Source organism: Panthera uncia, chromosome A2 (assembly GCF_023721935.1).
Source record: "Panthera uncia isolate 11264 chromosome A2, Puncia_PCG_1.0, whole genome shotgun sequence".
Lineage (NCBI taxonomy): Eukaryota > Metazoa > Chordata > Mammalia > Carnivora > Felidae > Panthera > Panthera uncia.
The window spans coordinates 61688695-61714861 of NC_064816.1; the positions used below are offsets into that span (position 1 = coordinate 61688695).

General features: G+C 37.5%; 1 protein-coding gene across 7 annotated transcripts in view; it reads right to left on the bottom strand.

The window, feature by feature from the left end:
- Positions 1 to 2833: 2833 nt before the first annotated feature.
- The window catches only part of ZPBP (zona pellucida binding protein), a 114829-nt gene continuing 91495 nt past the window's right edge, over positions 2834 to 26167 (bottom strand). For 4 of the 7 annotated variants that reach the window (XM_049641273.1, XM_049641269.1, XM_049641270.1 and 1 more), the window contains one exon: positions 2834 to 3042. In XM_049641273.1, the coding sequence (XP_049497230.1) occupies positions 2948 to 3042 (95 nt within the window). In that variant the 3' untranslated portion in view covers positions 2834 to 2947. Of the gene's footprint in view, positions 3043 to 18131; positions 18245 to 26167 lie in introns of all 7 variants that reach the window. The other 3 variants (XR_007459959.1, XR_007459958.1, XM_049641272.1) reach the window with 2 other exon arrangements.

Below are 26167 nucleotides of genomic sequence, written 5' to 3' on the forward strand. Positions count from 1 at the left end.
AAGTCTAGGGCAGCCTGGGGTTCAGACACAAGGGCAGTGATTCGACATCATCGTGGGCACCTCCGCCCTATCCTCAGTGTGGGCTTCGTCCTGGAGCATGGGGTTTTCAACACAGCAGTTGCCCTAAAGAAGCCATGTGCTGACGGGTTCAAAAAAGGCTTGTTCTCTGGGCTAAACAAGCCTGGCGCTCTGTTGGGAAGATGGGCAGAAATGAATGGATATCAGAGAGGTGGGCAATAATGCCTCCTTCCAACCGCTACTGTTTTAATTTTTCAAAGTGTGTCTATTGCTTCCAAGATTTCGAAACTAATTTGTCTCACTATAGAACATTTGGAAAAGAGGGTACCAAAAACACCTGCTGACATGATCCTATTACAGAAGACAACCGTTAACATTGGGTTCGTTTGAAAATTTGAAACAACACTACCTGACGTTCTCTCCTATGGAACTAGCATAATTTATTCAACCACTTCTCTTGATGTTAACTTCATCGGTGGTAATTCCATTTTCATTCATATATAGAATGTGGATATTAACACCACTGGGAGTAATATTCCACCTGATTTCTAATTTACTTTCTTAAGATAGTTTCCTTTAAAGGTAAAATTACTGGGCCCAACTTGTTATAAGGCTCTTTTTACATGTTGCCAAACGAACACATAATTACATGTTTACGGTAAGAAAAAAATCCAACGGATAACTCGGATAAACTACAAAACGGGAATCGTATTTTCCCTAACTTCACAGATCGGTGTAAACATCACATTGCGTTAATATGAAAAAATGTTTTGTTAAAATTAAGGCATTATATAAGTGGAAGATATTCCGATGCCAACAAAAATAAGGAACACTTGAAATTGGCCTCTCTCAGGGATCAGTTCGTCATTTTTACTGTACGCGTTGTCATCGCTGAAAACAACTTCCAACACTCTGTGTTGTATGTTAATAGATGCAATGGTTCTGTTAAGTACGGAAATATTTATTCTCATAGGATGATTCCAGGACTCACACTCACTATTCTCCTATTGTCCACTCTTATCCCAGATCACCTTCTCTTCCTGACTGGATTCTGACCTCCAGTAAGAGCACCACCATTATAATTATGGCTCTGCTCTGCTTCCCCAGGCTGACTAGCTACTGAGCTGGTATCGTTCATCCCTAGGAAAATGTGTCAGAAGTTAAATTCCTCAGCAGTTTTCAATCCTAGGGAAAAAAACTAACCCAAGCTTAGGGAGTACAAGAGAAAATGTATTTCACTTCATCTTACTACACGATTAAGAAATCTGGAAAGCTTTAGGGAGCTGCGCTGCTTTTAGAGATGGTGAGTGAGGAGGTCTTTTACTAGGTACAAAAAATAGGTACTTTAACACTCATAACCTCCTCAACAGTGTAACGGCAAATATGTGACTTACTATATAGGAAAGAAGGCTTTAAAAAAAAACAAAAACAAAGGGGTGTGGCTCGGTCGGTTGAGCGTCCAACTTCGGCTCAGGTCATGATCTCATGGTCTGTGGGTTCGAGCCCCGCGTCAGGCTCTGTGCTGACAGCTCAGAGCCTGGAGCCTGCTTCTGATCCTGTGTCTCCCTCGCTCTCTACCCCTCCCCCGCTCTCACTTGTCTCACTCTCTCAAAAACAAATAAACGTAAAAAAAAATTTAAAAAAAACTCTAAAAACCATATGCAAACAGTGATGTCATGATTATCAAAGTTACAAGGAATCAAAAAAAAAATCACCAAGGCTAACAAAGAAATGTCATATGAATTCACTTCCCTTTGCACTGATGTGAGAATTCCAGGGTGCTGATTTGTCCAGGGGATGAGCAAACGAGAGACTAAGTGGTCAATTTTACAGTCAGGTAGAGCCCAGGTGTGAGAGACCTTTTCCCCGTCGATGTGCTGCCCGGCTGTGCCTACATCCAACCTGTGTGCTTGCCATTTACAAATGTTTGTCTTCAGAAAGGAAGTATGAAGGAAAAGAACAGCATGTCTAAGAGCATAGACAGTGTTACAAATATAAATGGAACAATAATTAAAAAATTGAGAAACTACTAATTTCGTACGTTACTCATGTAATGTACTGGTAATTAAATCTTTAAATTTTGGGTAATCTTCCAAATTCAAATACAGCACCCCAGAGTGAGACAGGGTATGATGGTGTGGGGAGAAGTATCTGTGACAAAACAACTGTAATAATAAAGGAAATGAAATAAAAGATGTGATGACTGTTTGATACTTTTGCCTAGAGGTGTCCTCAGGGCAAGAACCTAGAGGTTCTCTTTCCACACTGTGAAAAGTTCAAAGGTTAATGTAGGCACATACGAGATGATTATTCCATTCTAAAATGTCAAAAAGGTAATTTAAAGGCCTTTATACTGAAAAGCTGAAGATCACCACACTGAACTTTATTAAAAACTCATGGTGTCGTTGGGACCTGGCCTTACACTACAGTGGTTAAAGTTTGCAATAATAAGATGCACAGGCCTTTTAAAAAGTGACGCTGAACTATGAAAGATCAAACTAGAAGAAGGAACAGCTCACCAATTTAAATGTTCAAAGGAACAAAACGAGCTGGAATCAAACGATTATGGAAGAACATGGTGGCCTGAGATTAGTCAACATACAGTAAGTGCAGAATGGGCGATTTTAAAATAATCCTGAAGTATCTTTTGGGGTAACACCAATATAGCATATTTGGAACTATTTTTAAAAAGCAGCGATCCAAGAAACACTCTGAAGTCGTGTGTGGGATCGGCACCGATGGCTAAGGATCAGTGGGTGCTCCATTCATAGAGCATCTGGACATACGCTGTTTCAATGACAATGATGACACCAGATTTTGTAAAATCTAATATATTTAATTTTGGCATAATAGTGATTTATTATGTATTAATATTTCAAAAATATACTTTTGTGTTTAATAAACCACCAAAGAACTCAGAACAATGGCCCTATAAGCACGCTTTAGCTCCATACACCAGGCTGCTGTTGCACTGAAGGCAGTGAGTTCCATCACGGGGGTTATAAGATCCAGGACTGCAGATCACTGTGAATAAAGAATAAGTCAATAGGTAACAGTTTCCTCAAATGCCACATAAATTAATTTTACATGGAGGATACATTTTCAAAAAAGATTCTTTATTCCTTTTTATAACTCATGCTCCTTTGTAACTGTGGCAAAATACACGTAAGATAAAATTTACCATCTTAACCGTTCTTAGGTGTCCACTTCGATAGCGTGAAGTATATTCACCTTGTCGTACAACTTATTTCCAGAACTTTTTCATCTGGGAGGAACCGCAACTCTATCTGCATTAAGTATCTCTCCATCCCCCTTCCCACCAATAACCTCTGACAGCAACCATCTACTAGCTGTTTCTATTTAGACCACTCTAAATGCCTTCTACAAAAAATTGTAACTTTTCACTGTGATCCTGGTTTAGACTAAGACTACGAGCTCACACAATCTTACTCCTCACATAATGCTGAGTTCAGAAAGCCGGCGGGGTCATTTTGTGTGTGCTTCACCAGAAGCCAGGAGGTGAAGACGGTCCATATGCCGACACATAAAGACAGCCCTGAACACGGCAAGGACCTGCAGCTTATTTCTAATAATCTTGTGACGTCAACTCCTATTTGTCACTTGCTAAATGTTTAATCTGGGAAAAGTTACTAACTTAACGTGGTTCGATCATCCCTGTATATAATGAATATGTTGCCACAGCTGTCTCTGCGCGGCAGGAAGTAAAGAACCTAACGGCAGAAAGGCAGAAAGAATCTAATGGCAAATACACTCTCTCTTATGGACTGACTCTGGGATTCTGGGTAAGCAGTCGATTCCTAGTTCTCGCTTCTTCATTTGTAAAACAGGCACAGTGACAAACAAGTCTATGCTGTGACATGAGGACTGAAATCACATGACATAGATGAAAAAGCATCCAGAACACCGCAAGCCTTCAATAAATGCTCTGCCCTCGGTGGGACCGGTGCTTTTCCCTACACTTCCATTTGAGGCAGGGGCATGAAGGTCATGTGATGCCAAGGACTCTCGTTGGGCTGGGGTCTTTGATTATCCTGTTCCTCCTTTTCCTATTGCAAATGTAGTCAGCCAAGGATTCACAAAGATGTTAACTGCACATCTAAAGTGAGGCGCCTGGGGGGCTCAGTCAGCTGAGCGTCCGACTGGCTCAGGTCGTGATCTCGAAGCTCATGGGTTTGAGCCCCACGTCGGGCTCTGTGCTGACAGCTCAGAGCCTGGAGCCTGCTTCGGATTCTGTGTCTCCCCCTCTCTCTGTCCCTCTATCCCTCGCGTGCTCTCTCTCCTTCAAAAATAAATAAACGTTAAAAAAATTTTTTTTAAAAATTGCATGTCTAAGGCATGGCTGTTATGGGCCATCAAAGAAGATTCTGTTTCTAGCACCATGATTCAGTAATGCAGGTCACTGTCTGGATCTGGGTCATATTACATTATTTAACTTCGTATCTTTCTTTCAAATAATATTCTTTCAAACTGGGAAATATCTTAACTGTTACTCAGATGAAGTATTTTTCATTCTAGGTTCAGCAGATTTCCTCAAGTTTGAATCAATCTTTTATGTAAAAAATACTGGTTAGACCAAGTGAAATCGATTTTTGCTGTGGTCATAACAACAGTGTTTAAAGTGGTGATGTATAGGGTAAAACTGTAATGATGTGATGCTTTCCAAAGATGTGTGATCGCAGTACACTTTCTTCCAAAATGCATATTAATATTTCTTGATGCACAATATGGACATGCTGAGAAAAGGTATCAGTGTTAAGTCATTACACAGGGAGCAGAGAAAAGTGAATCTGCGGGCAGTCTTTACATACACTTTACACACAGGGTCACCAGCAGAGCAGACACTGGCATGAAACTGTCTAAACCCCAGTTTGAATACATATGATCTTCTAATAAATGTTCTCAGAATTAACAGATCTTTATGATGCCGTATGCGCTGTAATACCTCGGAGAACTTGTCTGCAGGCCTCTCTCCTAAGGTCTATCCTAAAATGTCATGTTCCCTTTTATGTGGAATTCAGGAAAAATGCTAAAATGCTAGTTACATTTAAAGGAGAAGATTAGCAAAATTGTCTTCTAGCTTTTAGTCTCACTGAGCAGAGTATTTCCTGGCTACGGGCATGAGAGCGACCTGACGAGATCCTGATTGTGTCACGAAGCGGGGTGGAGCATTGGTGACTAATCAGTACCAACGTGCAAAGAGATGAGAGGTGGGGGACAAAACCTTCAGGGAATACTTCCTTAAGAAGGGAAATAACCAACCAGAATACAAAACGTATGCTACATGTGGTATCAAAATTAAGAACTTAATTACAAAATCATAGAAGTAATGAGCCAAATAACAAAACTGGGGGCACAGTTGTAGATAAATAACCAATAGAATACTATTCAGAATATACAAAGAATTTGTATAAATCAATGAGGAAAGGACAGAAAACCAATTTAAAAATAGGAAAAAAAGAGAAAATATACATGTCAATTTGACTGAGCCACCAAAAAAAAGCACTCAAAGAAAGTAAGAATTTGGGAAATGTGGGGTACCTGGCTGGTTCAGTCAGTATAGCATCTGACCCTTGATCTCAGGGTCGTGAGTTCGAACCCCATGGTTGGGCGTGGAGCCTACTTCATTCAAACAAAAGAAAGAATTTGGGAAATGTGAATAAGCATCAAACTAATATACTGGGAGTGACTTCAGCAAGATGACGGCTCCAGGCCCCCAGGCTCCCAAGGAAAATGCTAAACAAACAATAAGAGACTGGCTAAAACAACCTTGTAGCAGCTGTGGAAAGTAGTCAGAGACCAACAGCAACCAGACGAACATCCCATCAAGAAGAAGGCAGGCTCAACATGGTGGAAAATTTGTGGCACTTCTGCTCGCCCTTGCCCCAGAGCTCCTCCCCCATGCAGACTCACAGGGGAGGCTAGGCTGCCTCCAGGGGAGCAGCAGCCAGTGCTCCCTTCCAGCCCACAAACCAGAGGGCAGGGCAGACCGGACTGGCCACCTGTCTGACTGGTCTCAGCGCTGCTTGTTTCAGACGTAGAGCAAATCTCTGGCCGGGAACAGCCCTGGGCACATTCTGAGAACCACAGAGTGATTACAGACCCACAGACACCTGGGGCAAGAGACTGGTGACTGAGGACTACACAGAGAACACCCAAGGGCCACAGGAGGAGCGGGGTGCAGACTCTCAGGGAAATGAAGATGTTTAAAAACAGCAAGGTATAATAAGAAAGGGAAGAAAGAAAGAAAGAAAGAAAGAAAGAAAGAAAGAAATTAAATAAATAAATAAATGCAGCCAAGTATACAGAAGAATCAGAAGAAAGCACATAGGACCAAACATGAAAAAGTGTTCAATCTTTTCAATAACTGTTAGAGAAATGCCAGTCAAAACAAGAATATGGTATCACTTCATTCATACCCATCAGAATGGACACTATCAAAACAACAACAACAACAACAACAACAACAACAACAACAACAGGGAGGAGGAGGAGAAGAAAAGTGGTGGCAAAGATGCGAAGCTACCGGAGGTGGGAATGTGAGAAGGCGCCACTGCGATGGGAGGGGATGTCCTACGCCTTTGTTCGCTGCAGTATTACCACAGCCAAGAGGTGAACACAATCTACGCGTCCCTCATTGGCTAGATGGAGAAAGAAAATGTGTCATACACACACACTGGAATATTACTCAGCTTAAAAAACATAAATCCTGTGATGTGCTACAATATGGATGAATCCTGAGAATACTATGCTAAGTGAAATGAAGCCAGTTACAAAAAGACAGTGCATAATCCCACGTACAAGAAGTATTTTTTTTAAGTTTAATTATTTATTGAGAGAGAGATAGAGAGAGAGCGCGAGAGTGCACAAGCTGGGGAGGGGCACAGAGAGGGAGAGACAGAATCCCAAGCAGTCTCCACGCTGTCAGCACAGAGCCCGATGTGGGGCTTGAACTCACCAACTGTGAGATTGTGACCTGAGCCGAGCTCAAGAGTCAGATGCTTAACCAACTGAGCCACCCGGGTGCCCCAAGAAGTATTTAAAAATATCAAACTCCAGAAACAAAAAGAGCTGTGGTTTCCAGGAGCCGAGGGAAGGAATAAATGGAAGTTGTTCAAAAGGTATGCACTTCCAGCTGATGAAAAAGTTCTAGACATCTGTTGCACAACAATGTAAAGTTAGGACCATTGAATGGTATACTTAAAAATGGCTAAAGTAGTTGATTTTATGTTATGTGCTTTTAAACCAGAATTAAAAATTAAAAAATACAACAAAACATAAGAAAACAAAAATCTCCAAGCAAATTAGAGGCCAAGTCCCCATGCCTTCACAGGTGAATTCTACCAAATTCTAAAAAAATAAAAAAATAAAAAAATAAAACACAACACGAACCCCAATCTTTCTCAAACGCTTCCAGAAAACTGAAGAGGAGGAACAACATCTAAACTCATTCTGTAAGGCCAGAATTGCCATCTCGCTAAAGCCAAAGACGGTACGTGAGAACAAACGAAAGGCCAATATGCCTTATGAATACGGATGAAAGTCCTCAACAAAACACTAAACCAAATTTAACAGCATATTAAAAGGATTATATTATATGTCATGGTCACTTAGGACTTACTCCTAAAATATAATGACAGTTCAATATGTGAAAACCAATGCAATACATCACATTAACAGACTGATAGGGGGAAAACCCCAAACAATCATCTCAACTGATGCACACAAAGCATTTGGCAAAATCCACCATCATGCTATGGTGAAAACTCTAAGCAAATTTCAATTATGTAGTGGAGTGTTATCAGCCATAGTTACTACGTGATATGTTAGATCCTTAGGCTTTATCCATCTTCTAGCTGAAGGTTTGATCCTAAGAAAGCAGGACTTAAATGCTCTCCCCAAAACTAAATAAAATAAAATAAAAGATAACTGTGTGAGGTGGTGGGGGTGCCAGTTAACCAGATGGGGGAAATCCTCTCAAATGCATACCAAACCATCACAGGGTACACTGTGAGCATCTTACAGTTTTGTCCATTCTACCTCAACAGGGAAGACAGATGCCACAGGAACATACGTGAAGGAACAGAAGGCAAAGTTGCCAAATAAAAAGGAGTTCTGCAGTGAGTCAAATTTGGTTTCAAATTTGAATTTTTCACTTAATATCTTCATGAACGCATGCAAGTACCCTAAGATTGCCAGGATTCAAATTCCTTGATTACAAAATTAGGATACTTCCTACATCAAAGGGATGTATGATGCTTAAGAAAACAGTGGCCAGACTTTCAGCAAAGCTTCAGCTATTATCATGAAGAAATCATGATAATGATTTACATTAATGATTAATGATTAATGATTAATGATTTCATGAAATGTGAAATGTGTATTTCTGTGACTGTGCCTGAAACACAGTCAACACTCAGTATCATATGCACAGAACTCAGTCTTGTGTTCTTTTCATTCCTGAGCACTGGGAGCAAATCTGTATCATCTGTCTGGCCCTAACCACATTCAGTCATTGTTACTTATATTTTCATATGTTTAGATTTATACCCAATTAGAGGATACATTCCTTAAAAGCTAAAACTGTGTTGTGTTCTCGATAATTCCCTCTCACATCATGAGAGGGTGGTGGTGAATAGTAGAATAGAACCACGTTTGGCGGTGGGTAGAATAGATACTTATGTAATGTTTAAAAAAAAAAAGAAGAAGAATAAAATGGATTTTCCTCAACCCGATAAAGGGCCTTCATGAAAACCCACAGCCAATATCATAATCATAAAAGACTGAGCTTTTCCCCTAAGATCAGGAAAAAGATAAGAAGGACTACTATCTCTCCTTTTTTTAATACAATATTGGAAGTCTTACCCAGAGCAGGAAGGCAAAAAAAAAAAAAAAAAAAAAAAGCAAATACAAATTGGAAAGGGGAAGTAATGTTAGCCTGTCAACAGACAGTATGATCTCATATGCAAAAAAAATCTAAAGAATCCACCAACTCCCCCTCCCCCAATTTACCTGATAAACAAATTCACCAAAGTTATAAGAGACAAAATTGACATGCAAAAATCAGTTGTGTTTCTAACAATGAACAATCCAAAAAGGAAATAAAGAAAACAGTCCTGTTCACAATAAAAATAACATAAAAATATAATATTTAGGAATAAACTGAACTGACAAAGCATAATGCTTGTATACCAAAAACTACTAAAAATTACTTAAAGAAATCAAAAAAGACACAAATAAATGACAAGACACACCCTGTTCATGGGCGGGAACATTTACTATTGTTAAGCTGTCAATACTACTGCAAACCATTCATGGATTCTATGCAAATTCTATTGAACTCCCAGTGACAATGTTTTCAGAAAAAGAAAAATCCATCCTAAAATTCACTGAAACCTCAAGGGAGCAAGAATAGCCAAAACGATTTTGAAAAAAAGAAGAACAAAGCTGGAAATCTCACACTTGCGGATTTTAATCCTACAATAATAAAAATGGTGTGGTCTTGGCATAAAGACAGAGTGAGAGACAATAAAGTAGAGAGCCAAGAAAAAAACTTTCAAATGATTTGGACAAAGGTACCAAGATCATTCAAATGAAGAAAGAACAGTCATTTCAACCAAGGGTAGCAGGTAAGCCCATATCCACATGCAAATGAAGGAGGCTGGACTCTGACCTTACACCTTACATAAAAGTTAGCTTAAAAAGATCAAAGATCTAAAAAGAAGAGATGAAACTGTAAACCTCTTGGAAGAACACGCAGGAAAAAAGCTTCATGACATTACGTTTTTCAATGATTTGTTTATATAACACCAAAAGCAAGTATGTACAAAAGAAAAACAGATAAATTATTTGCAAAGTATATATCAGACAAGGAGGTTAATACCCCAATAATAAAAACAAAGAACTCCTATAACTCAACCACAAAAATTAACCCAATTAAAAAATGGGCAAAAGCTTTGAGGAGCCATCTCTCCCAACAAGACACACAAATAACTAACGAATACATGAAAAGATGCTCAACATCACTAACCACCAAGGAAATGCAAATTAACACCACAATGACACACCATTTCACACACATGAGGATGGCGAGTTATTAGACAAAACAAAAAGGTAAAATAACAAATGTTGGCCGAGAGGTAGAGAAACTGTAAGCCTTGTGCTTTGTTGGTGGGAATGTAAAATGGTGTAATCTCTGTGTAAAACAATATGGCAGTTCCTCTAAAAATTAAAAACCAATGATCCAGTGATTCCACTTCTGGGTATAAGTAGGTGGAATGAAGGTGTGTGCCTCTCTTGAAATGTGTATGTTGAGACCCAACTCCCAGTGTGGCTCTATTTAGAGATGGGGCCTCTAAGGAAGTAATTAAGCTTAAATGAGGTCACAAGAGTGGGACCCTGATCTGACAGTTAGTGTCCTTATAAGAAGAGACAGCAGAGTGCTTGCTTCCTCTTTCTGCACACATAATGAGAAGGTGGCATGTTATGGCATCTGCAAGCCACCAGGAAAGCACTCACCAGAAATGGAATCAGCCAAAAGGTTACCCTTGGACTTATAGACTCGAAAATTGTGTGTGGGGGGGGGGGGGGAGGGGGGGGAATGTACCGTTTAAGCCATCCAATCTACGGGATTTCATTACGGAAGCCCAAACTAACATAGAACTAACTAACGTATCCAAAAGAACTCAAAGCAGGATCTCAAAGAGTTAATCTGTACATGCATGGTTCACTATAGCATTATTCACAAGAGCCTAGAGGTGGAAACAACCCAAATTTCCATTGACAGATGAGTGGATAAAGAAAATGTGGTTACATACATATGGATACAGAAGATGTGGTGTAAGTCATGGGAGCAAAAGGCACAGCACAGGGAATACAGTCAATGATACTGTGATAGCTTTGTGAAGGGACAGACGGTAGCTACACTCATGGTAAACACAGCATAGTGCATAAACTTGCAGAACCACTATGTTGTACAGCTGAAACTAATGTCACATTGTGTGTCTGCTATGCTGAAATAAAAAAAAAAATGTAGAATTAAATAAAAAAAAAAGATGTGGTACATACGTGTTAGGTGAACTAACGTGAACCAACGTGGGAACGTGAAACCATGCAAAGTAACGTGGAAGGGGATGGGGTTGTGTCCTGGTCACCTACCACACATTTTAGGGAATGGGAATGTGGTCCATCGTACCATGGAATCCTGTTCAGTCTTAAAGAGAAAGGAAATTCTGACATATGCTACAACACAGAAGCTAAGTGAAACATGCCAATCACAAAAGGACAAATACTTGTATAATCCCATTTATACGAGGTACCCATTGTAAGCAAATTTATAGAGACAGAAAGCAGAATGGTGACTGTCAGGGACTAAAGGAAGAAGGGAATGGGGACTTATCATTTAATAGGTACACAATTTCAGATGAAGAAGATTAAAAAAGTTCTAAAGATGGATGGTGCTGATAGTTATACAACAATGTAAACGTACCTAGTGCCACCAAATTGTACACTTAAATATGCTTAAAAGATTAAGTTATTTTATGTATATTCTACCACAATTTTAAAAAATGTGACACAAGACATAAGGGTCATCAGATTGCAAATATTTAAAGCGTGATTATGCCAAGAACTGCACACAGGATTTGTCCCGCACTGCTGTTGTAAAAGTGTTAATTAACACACCAAATTTGGAAAAGACACAGATATATTTTAACGAATTACATATCTATTGATCCAGTATTAGGTAAACACTTTGACAAATCTTGGATACTAGGCTATATACACAAAGCTATTCATAACCGCATTGTTCTTCATGGCAAGAAAACTCAGAAGTATGAACCCATTTTAAACAATAAAACAGATATATACACCTTTATATATTCACATAATAGAATATTATATGGAAATAAAAAAAATTTAAGTAGTGTTATAACCACAAAAAATATGGATGAATCTCACAAATACAGTCTACAAAATGTGAATCAGTTAAAACAGGCTACCATTAGAGAGATTCCCAGGCTGGATTTTTAAAAATCCTATTGTACGCTACTAAAGCAAAAATATAAATATTAACCAAATTAATTTATATCAGCTGTAACTCAAAACCTCAACCACAATTTTATTTTATTTAACTTGACAATTTAAAACTGGTAGCATTTAAAAAGAATAAATCAAGTGGTTTGTCCTCTCTAGACATCAAGACGTTTAATAGGAATTACTGCAGATCGGTACAACACAAGAGAGAACCCTTTAAAAGACATGTATAAGGCATGTACCCTTATTTTTAGATCTGACGGTAAAGGAAAAACTTTGACATTAATGAAATAAATTATTAGAAAAAGAATTTTATCATGACTGTGAGAAAGATATCGAGAAAATAAGCAATGAGACTTAGACTATGTTAGACAAAAAACATGCACCAAAAACAGTGTCCACAATGTTAAAAAAAAAAAAGACAGGTGGTTAGAATTCCAATTCTAGACTGTACTAAATTCACACATCTGCAGTAAGAGTTGATAAAGTCTGGAAAAAGCAGCACACTATTGGACAGCCCTGAAGAGGTGGCAAAGGCGGGCAGATACCAAAGGCACGCTAACTCCTGAAAGAAGAGAACTGTACTGCATAAAACTGTTCTAGATTTCTGCAGCGGGCAGTTGTCAGTCCATGCAGCCCACAAGTAGATAAAACTGAAGCAGCAGTCCAGTCTTACCGGTTTCAAAAAGTAAAAGGACAGGCTTTTAGGCCACTAGAAGACATGGAAAGTAACAGGAGAAATTCAGTGAACAGTGTCAAGGGCTCTAAAATCTGCATGTAAACTCCACCCAGATAACTGGCTAATGTATGACCTTCACATGTACCCATGATATTGCACGCTCAGCAAAAGCAAGAGTCGGAAGGCTGAACAAACCGAGAAGATGATGCCTATGGTGGGGGAGAGAGTTTAGATTTTGAATCTGGCATAGAAGACTCTATACAGCACTATCCATCAAGTTTAGTGTATCATAAACATTATTAGATTTTCAAAGACCTGGAAAACTGTGACTCATCAAGAGGAAAAAGATCAGTAGAAACAGATCCAAAATAACACAGATGTGGTAATCAGACATGAAGACTTCAAAGCAGCTAGCACAGATGTATTCACGGACATAAAGGAATACACTGTCATAATAAGTGAGCAGACTGGAAAACTGCATCAGAGAAATGGAAGCTCTAAAGCATATAAAAGAAAATTCTAGATCCCCAAACTGAAATACTAACAACAAAACAAAACAAAACAAACCTGGATATGTTTAACAGCAAAATAACAACAAAAGTAGAATATGTCAGTAAATATGAAGACATACCAACAGGAATTGCCCATTCTATAGAATAAAGAGACACAAAAGTTTCAAAAAATGAATGCAGTGACATCAGCAAAAATACTGGCAGCTCCAAAAGGTTGTCCCAACCAAAAAGACCTGAAAAAAATCAAACAAAAACTCTCAGAGTTAACGCTGAAAGAACTCTGGAAAACCATCAACATACTGGAAACAGTTAGTAATATGGCAGAAATAAATCTTTTCCTGTCAGTAATTACTTTCAATGTAAATGGATTATATTCCACTATCAGAAGACTGAGATTGACAGAATGAATAAATAAAACATGATATAACTTTATGCAATCTGGAGAAGACTCACTTTAGATCAAAAGAAACAAACAGGTTGAAAGTAAAAGGATGGAAAAAGATATTCCATGAAAATAGTAATGAGAAGAGAGCTGCATGGCTATACTAGTATCACACTAAATAGAAGACTCAAAACCTGTTATAAGAGAAAAAGAAGGAAACTATATACTTATAAAAGGGTCAATTCTCCAAGATATAACAATTATAAAAATATATACGACAAACGATAGGCACACAAAATATATAAAGCAAACTGAAAGAATTAAGGGAGAAGTTGACAGCTCTACGGTTTAATAATTAGAGATTTCATTACCTCACTTCAAATAATGGATAGAGTTTTTAGACAGAAGATCAGCAAAGGGCTTATAGCACAATAAGCCAATTAAACCTAATGGATATACAAAAACACTCCACTCACAGTGATAGAATACCCATTTTTCTCAAGTGCACATGGAATATTTTCTAGCATAGAGAATATTTTAGGCCATAACACAGACCTTAAAAGACTGGCGTACAAATCATCTTATTACAATCGCAACAGAATGAGGCCAGAAATCTGTAACATGAAGAAAAGTGGAAAGTTCGCACACACATATGTGGAAATTAACACCCTATTAATAGACCGATGGGATAAAGGATACATCGAAAGGGACACTGGAAATGCAAGGTTGTTTCAACATTAGGAGATCAATCGATGCAAATTGCTATACTCGCATAAGAAAGGAAAAAAACCATGATTATTTCAAAGGCTGCAGATAAAATATAGGACAAAATTCACTAACGACTCATGATCAAGACTTCAGCAAATTAAGAATGGTGGGGGACTGCTTCAAACTGACAACAAGCATCTAAGAAAATCCAACTGCTAATATCATACTTAAAAGTAAAAAGTTATTTATCTCTAATATTGGAAAAAACCCGTTTTTATTTCTATTCCACACCATATTGGAGAATCTAGTGACTGTAATAAAGCTAGTAAAAAAAAAAAAGAAAAAGGTATAATCATAAGAAGTAAAACTGATGTTACTTGCAGAGGATAGGTTTACTCATGTAAAACTACACAGAGCATACATAATTACGAGATCCAATTAGTGAATTAAATAGGGTCACATGACCCAGGTAAGAATTTACAAATCCATTGCACCTGTGGGCACCACTGAGTAAGCATCCTCAGAGTCTCCCCTCCGACCGCCATCACGTCTAAGTCAAAGTCTAAGATATCAAAGGGCCCTGAAGCTCTTCATCAGAGGTTTCATACTTGAACCAGCCGAGGGGAGGCTGAGGGTTCACTGCGAGGCTGGGGCACGTTCATGAACGGAGCAGTAACGAGAGATCCAAACACCCAAGTGTTCCACAGCTTTCATCTGTCGTGTCGGCCACTGCGGAGGAGGTGGGTGCAGCCATGAAGGCAAGGCCACACAAGGTGGATGGGAGAGGCTGTCTCAAGAGGAGATTCTCAAAGATCCGGGCCCCACTTCACTGTGAAAAAGAGTTTGTTGGTGCCATTAAAGAAGACACTGAAGAATGTCATCTAAGAGAGTACGTGGAACAGTAAGGGGAAACTGAAGTGACTGAAATCCTGACTGCCTGAGGCAGTGGCAAGAAGAGAGGCTTTGCTTTTGTTAACATTAGATGACTCTGACTTCAGGAATAGCATGCTGTGGAGTGCCTGGCGGGCTTAGTTGGCTCAGGTTGTGATCTCACGGTTCAGGAGACAAGCTTATCATTCGATGTGAATGCCCACAACTGTGAAGTAAAGGAAAGTCCTATCTAAGTAAAAGATGCCAGATCGATGTGGCTCTGGAAACTTTGGTGGTGGTCACGGAGGAAACTGCAGTAAGCGTGGTGGCCGTCCAGGTGGTGGTGGATATGGAAGCAGTGGGGGTGGCGTGAATGGACACTGTGATGATGGAAGCAATTCTGGAGATGAGGGAAACTACAGTGGAGTCAACTACAACAATCAATCTTCTAATTGTGGACCCAAGAAATGAGGGAATTTTGGAGGCAGAGGCCCTGGCCCCTATGGTGGTCGAGGCCGGTACCGTGCCAAACCACGAAGCCAAGGTGGCTGTGGTGGTTCCAGCAGGAACTGTAGCTATGACAGTGGCAGAAGATTTTAATTCATGTCAGAAAATAAAGCTGAGCAGGAGAGGAGAGACAGAAGTGACAGGGAAGTCACAGGTTACAAGATATGTGTGAACTCAGTCACACACAGTGGTGGTGGGGCCCAGCTGCTACAAAGAAGACATGTTTTAGACAATACTCACATGCATGGACAAAAGTCTTGAGGGCTGTATTTGCAACTAATTGTACAACAGGTTATTTTAGTTTCTTAAAAAAATTTTTTTTTCATGTTTGTTTATTTTTGAGAGAGAGAAAAAGAGCATGAACAGGAAGGAGACACAGAATCCGAAGCAGGCTCCAGGCTCTGAGCTGTCAGCACAGAGCCTGATGCGGGGCTCGAACCCAGGAACTGTGAGATCATGACCTGAACTGAATGAAGTTGGATGCTTAACCAACTGAGCCACCGAGGCACCCCTTTAGTTTCTGTTCTAGAGAGGGTGTAAAGCATTCCAACAGAGGGTTTCAGTGTAGATTTTTTTTTTGCACCCACGTTGTCGATTGTTAAATGTAATAGTCTGATCATGATGCTGAACGAGTGTGTCTTTTTAAAATTTGTGCTGTATAAACTTAGTCTACTCTGAAGCCATTTTGGTATACTATCCCAACAATGTGAAGTTAGAATTCCTTCAAGGTCATTCCAGGTTCCATTCAAAATTTATTTACCACCTGCTCAGGCACAGAAGCCATGGTCTCCAGAAACTCTGGTACAGGTGAGCTGACATTCACTGTTGTGACCTGCAGTTCACTATTAAAAGGATCACCCAAGCACAGTCACAGAATTTACTTGGTTGTTTTTGGCATATCCTATGTCATATATCTGAATTGAATGATGGTATCAGATAAAATTATAAATGGGAATGAAGCCTGTGCATCATATATCATGTGTAATCAGTAAATGCCTTAATATCCTCTTAAAAAAATCAACTGCACTCTTATAAGCTAACTGGAAAATAAGTCATTAAAAGAATTCCATTTACAGTAGAGCAAGAAAACCCTTTAACATCCTTAAGAATAAATCTGAGAAAGAACTGAAAACTACAAAACATCCTTGAGACAAATTTAAAATAATTTACACAGATGGAGAATAACCGTGTTCACTGTCAGGAAGACTGAGTATGTTTGAGATGATTAATTATTATCAGTTTTGTCTCCAGAATAAATACAATCTATTCAGACTACAGCAGGCTTGTTTGCAGAAACTGGCATGCTAATTCTAAAATGTACACAGTAATTCACAAAACAGAATAACCAAAGAAATGTTTAAAATGTAATATAATAGTTACTATGAAAGTACAGCCACCGACACTTTGGTATTGGTGAAATAATAGATGTGTGGATAAGCGGAGCAAAACCGAGCCTATACGAGCATCGTCAGTTGAATTTTGATAGAGGCGCCAAGGACATTTTAATGGAGGAAGAAAAGTCTTCAGTAAATGGTGCTGGATCACCAGGATAGGATGAATGATCATCAACCCTTACCTCACACTAAACACAAAAATGAACTCAAAATGGACCATGGACCTAGATGTACAACCCAAAGTACGGAACAAAAAGCACAGGAGAAAATCTTCGTGGTCTTTGAATATGAAAAGGTTTATTAAGACACATGAGCCATACGATAAAAATGAGTTAGTTGGACTTCAACATTTTTCTTTGAAAACGGAAATGCAGGCCAGTCTGGGACGACACATTCGTGGCACATACAGGTTCCCGTCTATCTGAAAGCAGGGCATTCCTATGAAACATTCTGGAATGCCGTAAATGGTGTCAAGCAAAGAAGCAACTACCACTTCTTAGAAGTGGAAATCCCCTCAAGTTTCTTCAGTTAGTGAAAACGGTTTCTAAGGTAGGTCGTTACTAAAAACCAAGTGGCATAAAGTGAAGTTTCAGATAGCGGAGAAACCTGTATATTGGAACATGACTTTTGTCTATACTGTATTAAGAACTCTTACAACTCAGTAAGACAAGAACCAGCTTAAAAAAATGGGAAAGGTAATATTTGAGCAGACACTGTACAAACAAAATACCAATATCCAATGGGAACTTGAAAGTATCTTTTTAAAAGGAATCTGAAAATTAAAACCACAATGAGATACCACTACACACACACACACACACACACACACATGCACACGCACACACCCATACTGGAATTGCTAAAATTAAAAAGAGTAACCATACTCTGCTTTGGAAGGATTTAGAGTAACTGGAAGTCCCCAACTTTCCTGGTAGAACATGAAATTTTAGAGCCACTGAAGAAAATAATTTGGCTTTTTTTTTTTTTTATAAAGTTAAACATACACTTACCATGACCCAGCAATCGCAGTCATACGTATTTTCCCAGGAGAACTGAAAACATATGTCCACACAAAGACTTGTACAGGAATTTTCATAGCAGCTTTATTTGTAATGGCCTAAAACTGGAAACAACCCAAATGTCCATCATCAGGTGAATGGATAAACAAAATGTGGTATATCCATACAAGGGAATACTACTCAGCAATAAAGAACAAACCATTAAGACATGCAATACTACTGATGAATCTCAAAATCGTTATGCTGAGTGAAAAGTATTCTGACAAACATTATATACTGCATGATTCCATTTATAGAAAGCTATAAAAATGCATGCTAATTAATACACAGTGACACAAGGCATATCAGTGTTTGTTTCGGAATGAATGTTGAAGCAGTCTCAATTACAAAAAGGCAGAAACAGAATTCAGGGTTATGGCGAAAACCTTTTTCTGGACTGTAGTGATAGTTTCATGGATGCATGCATGTCCAAGTTATTAAACTGTATGATTTCAAAATGAGAAGTTAATTCTAAGTCAATGTTGAGCCCAAACAAAACAAGTCACAAAGGTTAAGGTAAGACAATGTGTATTTCGTGATTACCATGCAAACCAATAGTATCTATGGTTACTGATTACCTCAATAAATAAAGTGAAAAGTAAAACATCCTGAAGTGGTATAAAAAATACCAGATTCTGAGAACAGATATATCAAAGCAGAAAGGAAAGACGATGGACTATGGAGGCCTCATTTATAGGAGGATTCAGCTGTTTCATATTTAAATTGCTTCAAATCTTAGAATATGAAATAAGTGACAATATAAAACCTGTTTGAATAGATTTACTTGTTTACTTGTTGCAATGATACATGTGCGTACTTGTTTGCAGTATCATTTTATAGGCTTCTAGATGTTTGAAATACACCATTATACCATTATAAGAAAAAGATCTGTTTCCAAACAGCCATAATAATTCTCTGCCCCCCCAAAGCAAAACCAAACAAATAAAAATAAACCTCCGGGTACAGATAGCTTCAATGAAGAATTAAACATTTGAAGAGAAAATGACATAAATTTTACAAACTATTTAGACAAAGCAAGAAGATAAATGATTGCAACTCATTTTTAAAACCCGCAGTGCCCTACTACTAAACTTTTACAAGTATTTACAAAACTACAGACCAAAGTCCCTCATGAATATAGATACAAATATCCGTAATAGTAAGCATATAAAACCCAGAGATAACCAGAAATGGTAAATGATGATCACACATAGTTTACATTAGGTGAGCTTATGCAAGGTCAGTTCAACATTTATGTATCCATCGATTCATCATAAAATACGATAACAGATAAAAACCATATGATTATCTCAACAGTGTGTATAAAAATCGTAACAAAACTCAATCTCATTCATAATCAAAATTGAAATAAACAGGGAATGGAAGAGAATTTCCTTCATCCAGCCATGGAACCTCTAAAAAACCTCTAACTAGTATCCCACTGAACTGGGAAAGCCTGTGGACTGTGACAAGGGAACAGGAAAAAGATGCCAACTCTCACCACTTCTGTTGCGTGCTTTTCCAAACATGCCAGCCGGACTAACGGGGCAATACAAACGGAGGGGGTGGGAACTGTAAATAAAAAGTGAAAGTGTCTTTATTCCCATGTGACACGATCAGGTATGAAAAAAATCCTCAAAAATAAAAAAGAAACTCTTAGCACAGTAGCAGTGTTTGGCAAGGCCACACTATATGAAGTCAATACTTCTACAAGAAAATAGGAAAAACTCTTCATGAAATTGGGGTAAGCAGAAACTTCTTGAACACAATTATCTTTGGGCCATTAAGAAAAATACTGAGAAACTTAGTTTTGTCAAAATTAAAACTTCTGGTATTTGAAAGACACTGGTAAGAAAGTCCAAAGAGAAAACACATGGATGTATTTCCAGAATATATGAATAAACCTTCATACACCAATGTTCACTAGAAAAATAACTTGACAAAAGGGTAGAGGAAAATATTTGAACAACAACTCACAAAAGAATATGTCTGCGTGCTCAAACGGAACACGAGAAGGTACTTGGTATCAGCTGTATGGTAACCGTATATTGTACTACAAATGGCAGAGTACTATACTCTGGTTGAGACGGTTAAAATTTTAAAAATGGACAATATCAAGACAGCAAGAATGTGAAACAAGCAGAAATCTCATACATTGCTGGCGGGTGTGAAAATCATCCAACCAATTCTCTTTAAACTTTGGGAGTTGCTTAACGGGTTAAACGTACCTTACCATATCCCCCTACACCTTAACTCTTACATGTTCACCCAAGAGAGATGAAAATGTAGCTCCACACAAAAACTCACACAGAGATGTGCTTACAAGTTTTATTCACAATAGCCAAAACTAGAAACAACCCAAATGCCTATGAAAAGTTGAATGGATAAATAGTTATCTTTAACAAGTAGGTGTGAGTGGTTATGAAGTGGCAATAAGGGAACAATTTGGGACAAGAGAACTTTCTGTATCCTCCGAGTGGCACAGGTTAAATGGATGAAAACACTTACCAGAACTCACTGAACTGTATAATTAGTATGTCTGCATTTAAAATTAAAACGTGTGCATTAATGACACTTTCATAAAGTTGATTAAAGAAATATTTTCCCACAAATAAAGTTCCTAGCCCAAATGGTTTCCTTGGTGAATTCGATAAAATACTTAAGGGAAAAAAATATTATTATTACATATATACACATGAACATATGTATCATACACATATACATAATACCCATACATGTGATTTTTTAAAATACAGCAGAAGAAAGAACATCGCCAACTTGTTTTTTCATGGCTGGAATATTCATGATCCTAAAACTGAGAAAGAAATTATAATAAAATGCATAATATAAATAACACCATTCCTTAAAATATGAGCATGTTAAATCTGACAATATATAATGATGATGTGGAGTCTGTCCAAAGAATGTAAGGCTCAATAAATATTTTTAAAGATTAAGTATAATTTTGTTTTAGTTTAATAAATGCAGAAAAGCAGTAGACAAAATCCAACTCTCATCCGTAATAAAATAGCTCATAAACTAAGAATAAATAGGAATTTCTTGGTCCGATAAAGGACGTATAAAAACAAACACAGCTAGCATTATACTTCAAGGTGAAATATGGCATGTTTTCCCCTTAAGATTAGAAAAAAGATAAGCATATTTTTTCTCATAATTTATATTAAATATTTACTTAAGGCCCCTGCAACAGGAAAGAAGAAATAGGGGGCACAAAGATTGAAAGGAATAAGTGATACTTTATTTGCTAATCCATATGATTATTTACATAACAAACCTGAGGGGTCTACAAATATAACTATGTTTCTTAGGTCATAGGAAATAAATCGCACATACAAATTAGTATTTGTTTTTTAACAGTCAGCAATTGAAAATTCAATAAAAAACATCCAATTTAAAATAGAGTCAAAAATGTGTAAGACATTCACACTGAAAATGACAGAATACTCATGAGAGTACTTCCAGAAGCCAAAGAAAGATACCTCCATGCTGTTTTCCATAATAGCTACAGCAGTTTGCATTCCCACCAACAGGGTACAAGGGTTCTCTTTCCTCCATATGCTCGCCGACACTTGTTACCTAAGGTCTCTTTGTCTTATTGATAATAACGTGATGAGATCTCATTGTGGTTTTGATTTTCACTTCCCTGGTGATTAGTGATTTTGAGTACCTTTTCATACACCTGTTGGCCATTTGTATGTCTTCTTCTGAGAAATATGTATTCAGGTCATTTGCCTGTGTTTTAATTGGATTATTTGTTTTTATGCTATTGAGTTGTAGGAGTTCCTTATATATTTTGGAGATTAACCCCTTATCAGACCCATGGTTTACAAATAGTCAAAATATGGAAATAACCTAAATGCCCATCGACAAATAAAAGAGTAAAGAACATACGATTTATATATACAATGGAATATTATTCAGTCTTAAAAAAGAAGGAAATTTTGCCATTTGTGTCAACATGGACGAACCTGGGAGACATTACACTAAGTGAAATAAACCAAACACAGGAAGACAAATACTGCTTGGTCTCTCTCACATGCAGAATCTAAAACAGTCAAACTCAAAGGGGCAGAGAGTAGGACAGTGGGTTGCCAAGGGCTGGTAGGAAGGAGAAATAAGGAGATATTATAGTTTCAGTTATGCAGGATGAATTAAGTTCTAGAGCTCAAAACATAGCGATGTAACTATAATTAATAATATTGTACGGCATACTTGAAATTCACGAATGGGGTAGATATTAAGTGATCTCACCATGCACACATACACAAATGGTACCTATATGAGGTATGGGAGGTGATGGATTATGTTAATTAGCTTGATTGTGGTGATTATTTCACAATGTATGCATATATCAAAACGTCAAGTTGTACATCTTATGTAGAATGTTGTCAATTATCCCACAATAATGGTGAAAAAAATGAAATAGCTCATGAATACAAAGCCACATTCTGTCTAAATCATAATTCTATCAGGCTTACTGCAAATGGAATTGACCAGCTGACTCTAAAATGTATATGGAAATACAAAGGACTTTTCCAGAGATGACAAACACAATGTATCCCATCCTACACATTCTTCAATTGTGACTTTGTTGAGCAGTAGAGTCTGTGTTACCTCCTTATGAAATTGCACAGACCTTTGTGAGTATGGCAAAAGTGAAGCGAGGTGACTTCTGAGGCTAGTCATAAAACACATAGCTTTCCACTGTTTCCTTAGGACATGAGCTTTTAGGTTCTATTGCCATACTATAATGTAACAGTACCCAGTGCTCATACAGGGTGGTTTTAGTGCATATTACTATATTTAGTTAGTATGAAAACCCTCAAGAATGATAGGCATATGGCCACAGTCAACAGAAAATTCTCACAATAGTAGGGAATAATCAGCCTAGACTAAACTCTGGTTCAGCCTAATAAACCTTAAAAGCAAGATCAGAAGTGGTCAAACTGTCTCCCAACAACTTATCAGTGTGTCCCAGAACAAAACTCACTAATATAAAAACAGAAATACAAAAATAGTCAACAACAAACAACAAAACACGCATAATGTATATAGCATTCAGTAAAAAGTTAACTGGTACCTGAGGCAAAAAAGTAGGATTCATAATAAAAAGACAAATAAATGAATTGCAAGCTACTGTGAACAAACATGTAAGAACTAGTAGAAGAGACCATTAAAACAATTAATATAACAATATTCCCTAAGTTCAAAACTTAAGACATGGAAGATATAAAAAGTGTTTAAGTTATCTGGAAGTCAAAACCTAAGAATGCGTGAGATGAAAAACTACACAGGGTACGCTTCATGGTCGATTTGATGTTGCAAAAGAAAAGATTAGTGAAGTGTGAAGACGAAACAATAGAAACTCCAAAATAAACACACAGAAGACTTTTTCTGTGAAGAGATCAACAAAAAGCTGTGAGAAACTGTCAGGCTCCCGTGCTTTTAAGTGGAATCTCTAAAGGAGAAGGGGGTTAAAGTTATTTAAATAAATAAAGCTGAACAATTTTCCGAATTCAAAGAGCACAGAGTGTCCACAGATCCAATAAACTCAAAGACAAACTCCAAGGGCAAGAATCACAAAGAAAAAACTACATGGAGGTGACTCCCATGTATGTTCCTCACAAGCAGTGATAAAGAGAGACTCTTAGAAGGATCCTCGGAAAGAAAGACACCTACTGTACCGAGGAACAAAGAGGTGACAGAGGGCTGCACACTGGAAGCAATTCAAGTCAGAAGACAAGGGGCGGGCCACACTGGAAAAATGTATAAAGAACAGAAAAACTATCAACCTAGATTTCTATATCTAGTACACAAAGTAGCTCAGAAATGAAGAAAAAGAAAGACTCTTTTCAGAAATTAGAAAGATGAAGTATTTTCAATAGCAGAATCACACCAAAAGAAAAGAAATAAAATCCTCCAGGCCATTGAAAACAACTGCGGATGGATGTGGGTCTCCATGAGAAATCAACACTGCTGGATATGGTAATTACATGGGTAAATACATGAGATTTGCTTATTATTTATGTCCTGCTAAAAGACATCAGCTAATAAAAATAGTAACAATGTAGTGTGAGATTTGTGATACATACAAAACTAAAATGGATGTCAAGACTAGCACAAAGGTCAAGGGAGGAGAAATGGAAACATACCACGTATGATGCTTAGCACTTATGTGAAAAGGGTAGAATATTACTTACAGGCAGACGGCAATAAATTAATGATATACATCATAAGCCTAAAGCAACCAGGAAAATAAAAGTACACAGACTTGTACTTAATAAACAGCAAGATTAATGGAATCTTAAGTCATATTCAATTGATTTAATCGACTGAAAAAAAGATAAAAAAGGAACAAAAAGTAAGAGGGAAATAGAAAACAGTGAGATGATACTCTTAAACATAACAATATGAATTGTCACATTACAATGGGTTTAAAGATTCCAATTAAAAGGTAGAGATTGTCAGATTAGATTTTTTTAAAAGCAGAATCAAATTATACATTGCTGAAATAAATACATCTTAAATAACAAAAACACATTTAAAGTAAGGAAATAGTAAACGGTACAGCATAGCATGTGTACTGATCAGTTTTATGTGTCAGCCTGGCTACAAGCACTACTGGCTAGTTACTCAAACGCTAATCTAGGCATTGCTGTGAAGGTACTGTGTGGATATGGCTAACATTTACAGTCAATTGACTCTATTAAAGGAGATAATATTCTGGAGGGGGAGAGGGAACTGATCTACTCCATTAAAAGGCCTAAGAGCAGAACTGAGACTCCCTTGAGTTGGAAGAAATTCTGCTTGTGAACTTCAGCTGCCGGCTGGGGGCCATGCACATTTTGCATAACTTCCTTGAGGGCCGGCCCTATGGACTTTAAATTAATTAACTAGCTATCAAAATCACATAAGCCAATTTCTTGCAATAAATCTCTAAATATCCTTGTATCTTATTGATTCTATTTCTCTGGTGGAACCCTGACTGATAAACCCTATTAACATTAATAAAGAGAAATCTCACTTATTCGGCAATATTAACATTAGGCAAAGTACAAGTCAGAGGAGAGACCATTACAAGGAATAAAGGACTCTTCATAATGATAAGGGTGTTATCATAAATAGAAGGATATGATAACGTTAACCATTTATGCTCCAAAGAGCAGAACTTCAAAAGAAATGAAAAAAAAAAAAAAAACAACAAACCACTAATGGAACTATAAATAGACAACTCAATCACTTTAGTAAGAAAGGTAAATAAATACCCCTCTCTAAACAATAGAATAAAATAGACAGAAATAAAATAGAAAATCAGGGGCAATATAGGAGATTCAAATAATATCAACAAACTGACTGATTTGATACTTACAGAAGAACATTCTACCAAATGAGGGAAAAATACACAGTCTCTTGAAGTACGAATGGAACATTTACCAAGATATACCATTTGCTGGGTCATAAAATATTTCAATAAAGTGTTCAAGTCATGTAAAGTATGTTCTTTGACAACAACTGAATTAAACTAGGTTTCAATAAAAGAAACACATCTGGAAATCCCCTTAACATGTAGAAATTAAATGTCACACTTCTAAATGACTGATAGCTTAAAGTAGAATCAAGAGAAACGAGCATTTTGAAGTGAATGAAAATGAAAATACAACATGTGAAAATCTGTTCAGCGCTACTAAAGCAATACTAGGGTACTGAAGGATACAAATTAGCCAAATGTTGCCAAGAAAAAAAATGACCTGAACAGCCATATGTATTTCAAAAACTGAACTTTTAGCAAAAAAACGAAAGACAAAAAAAAAAAAAAAAAAATCCCAACAAAGAAAAATCAAAGGTGTACTCTGGCTTTGCCTTGCTGTTTATAGTAAAATGCAGGAGGAAGCAGAGAAACTGAGGACTGCACTGTTCGGCAAAAAGAACCAGCATGTGATCATTTGAAAGGTTCTTGGCTTACCCAC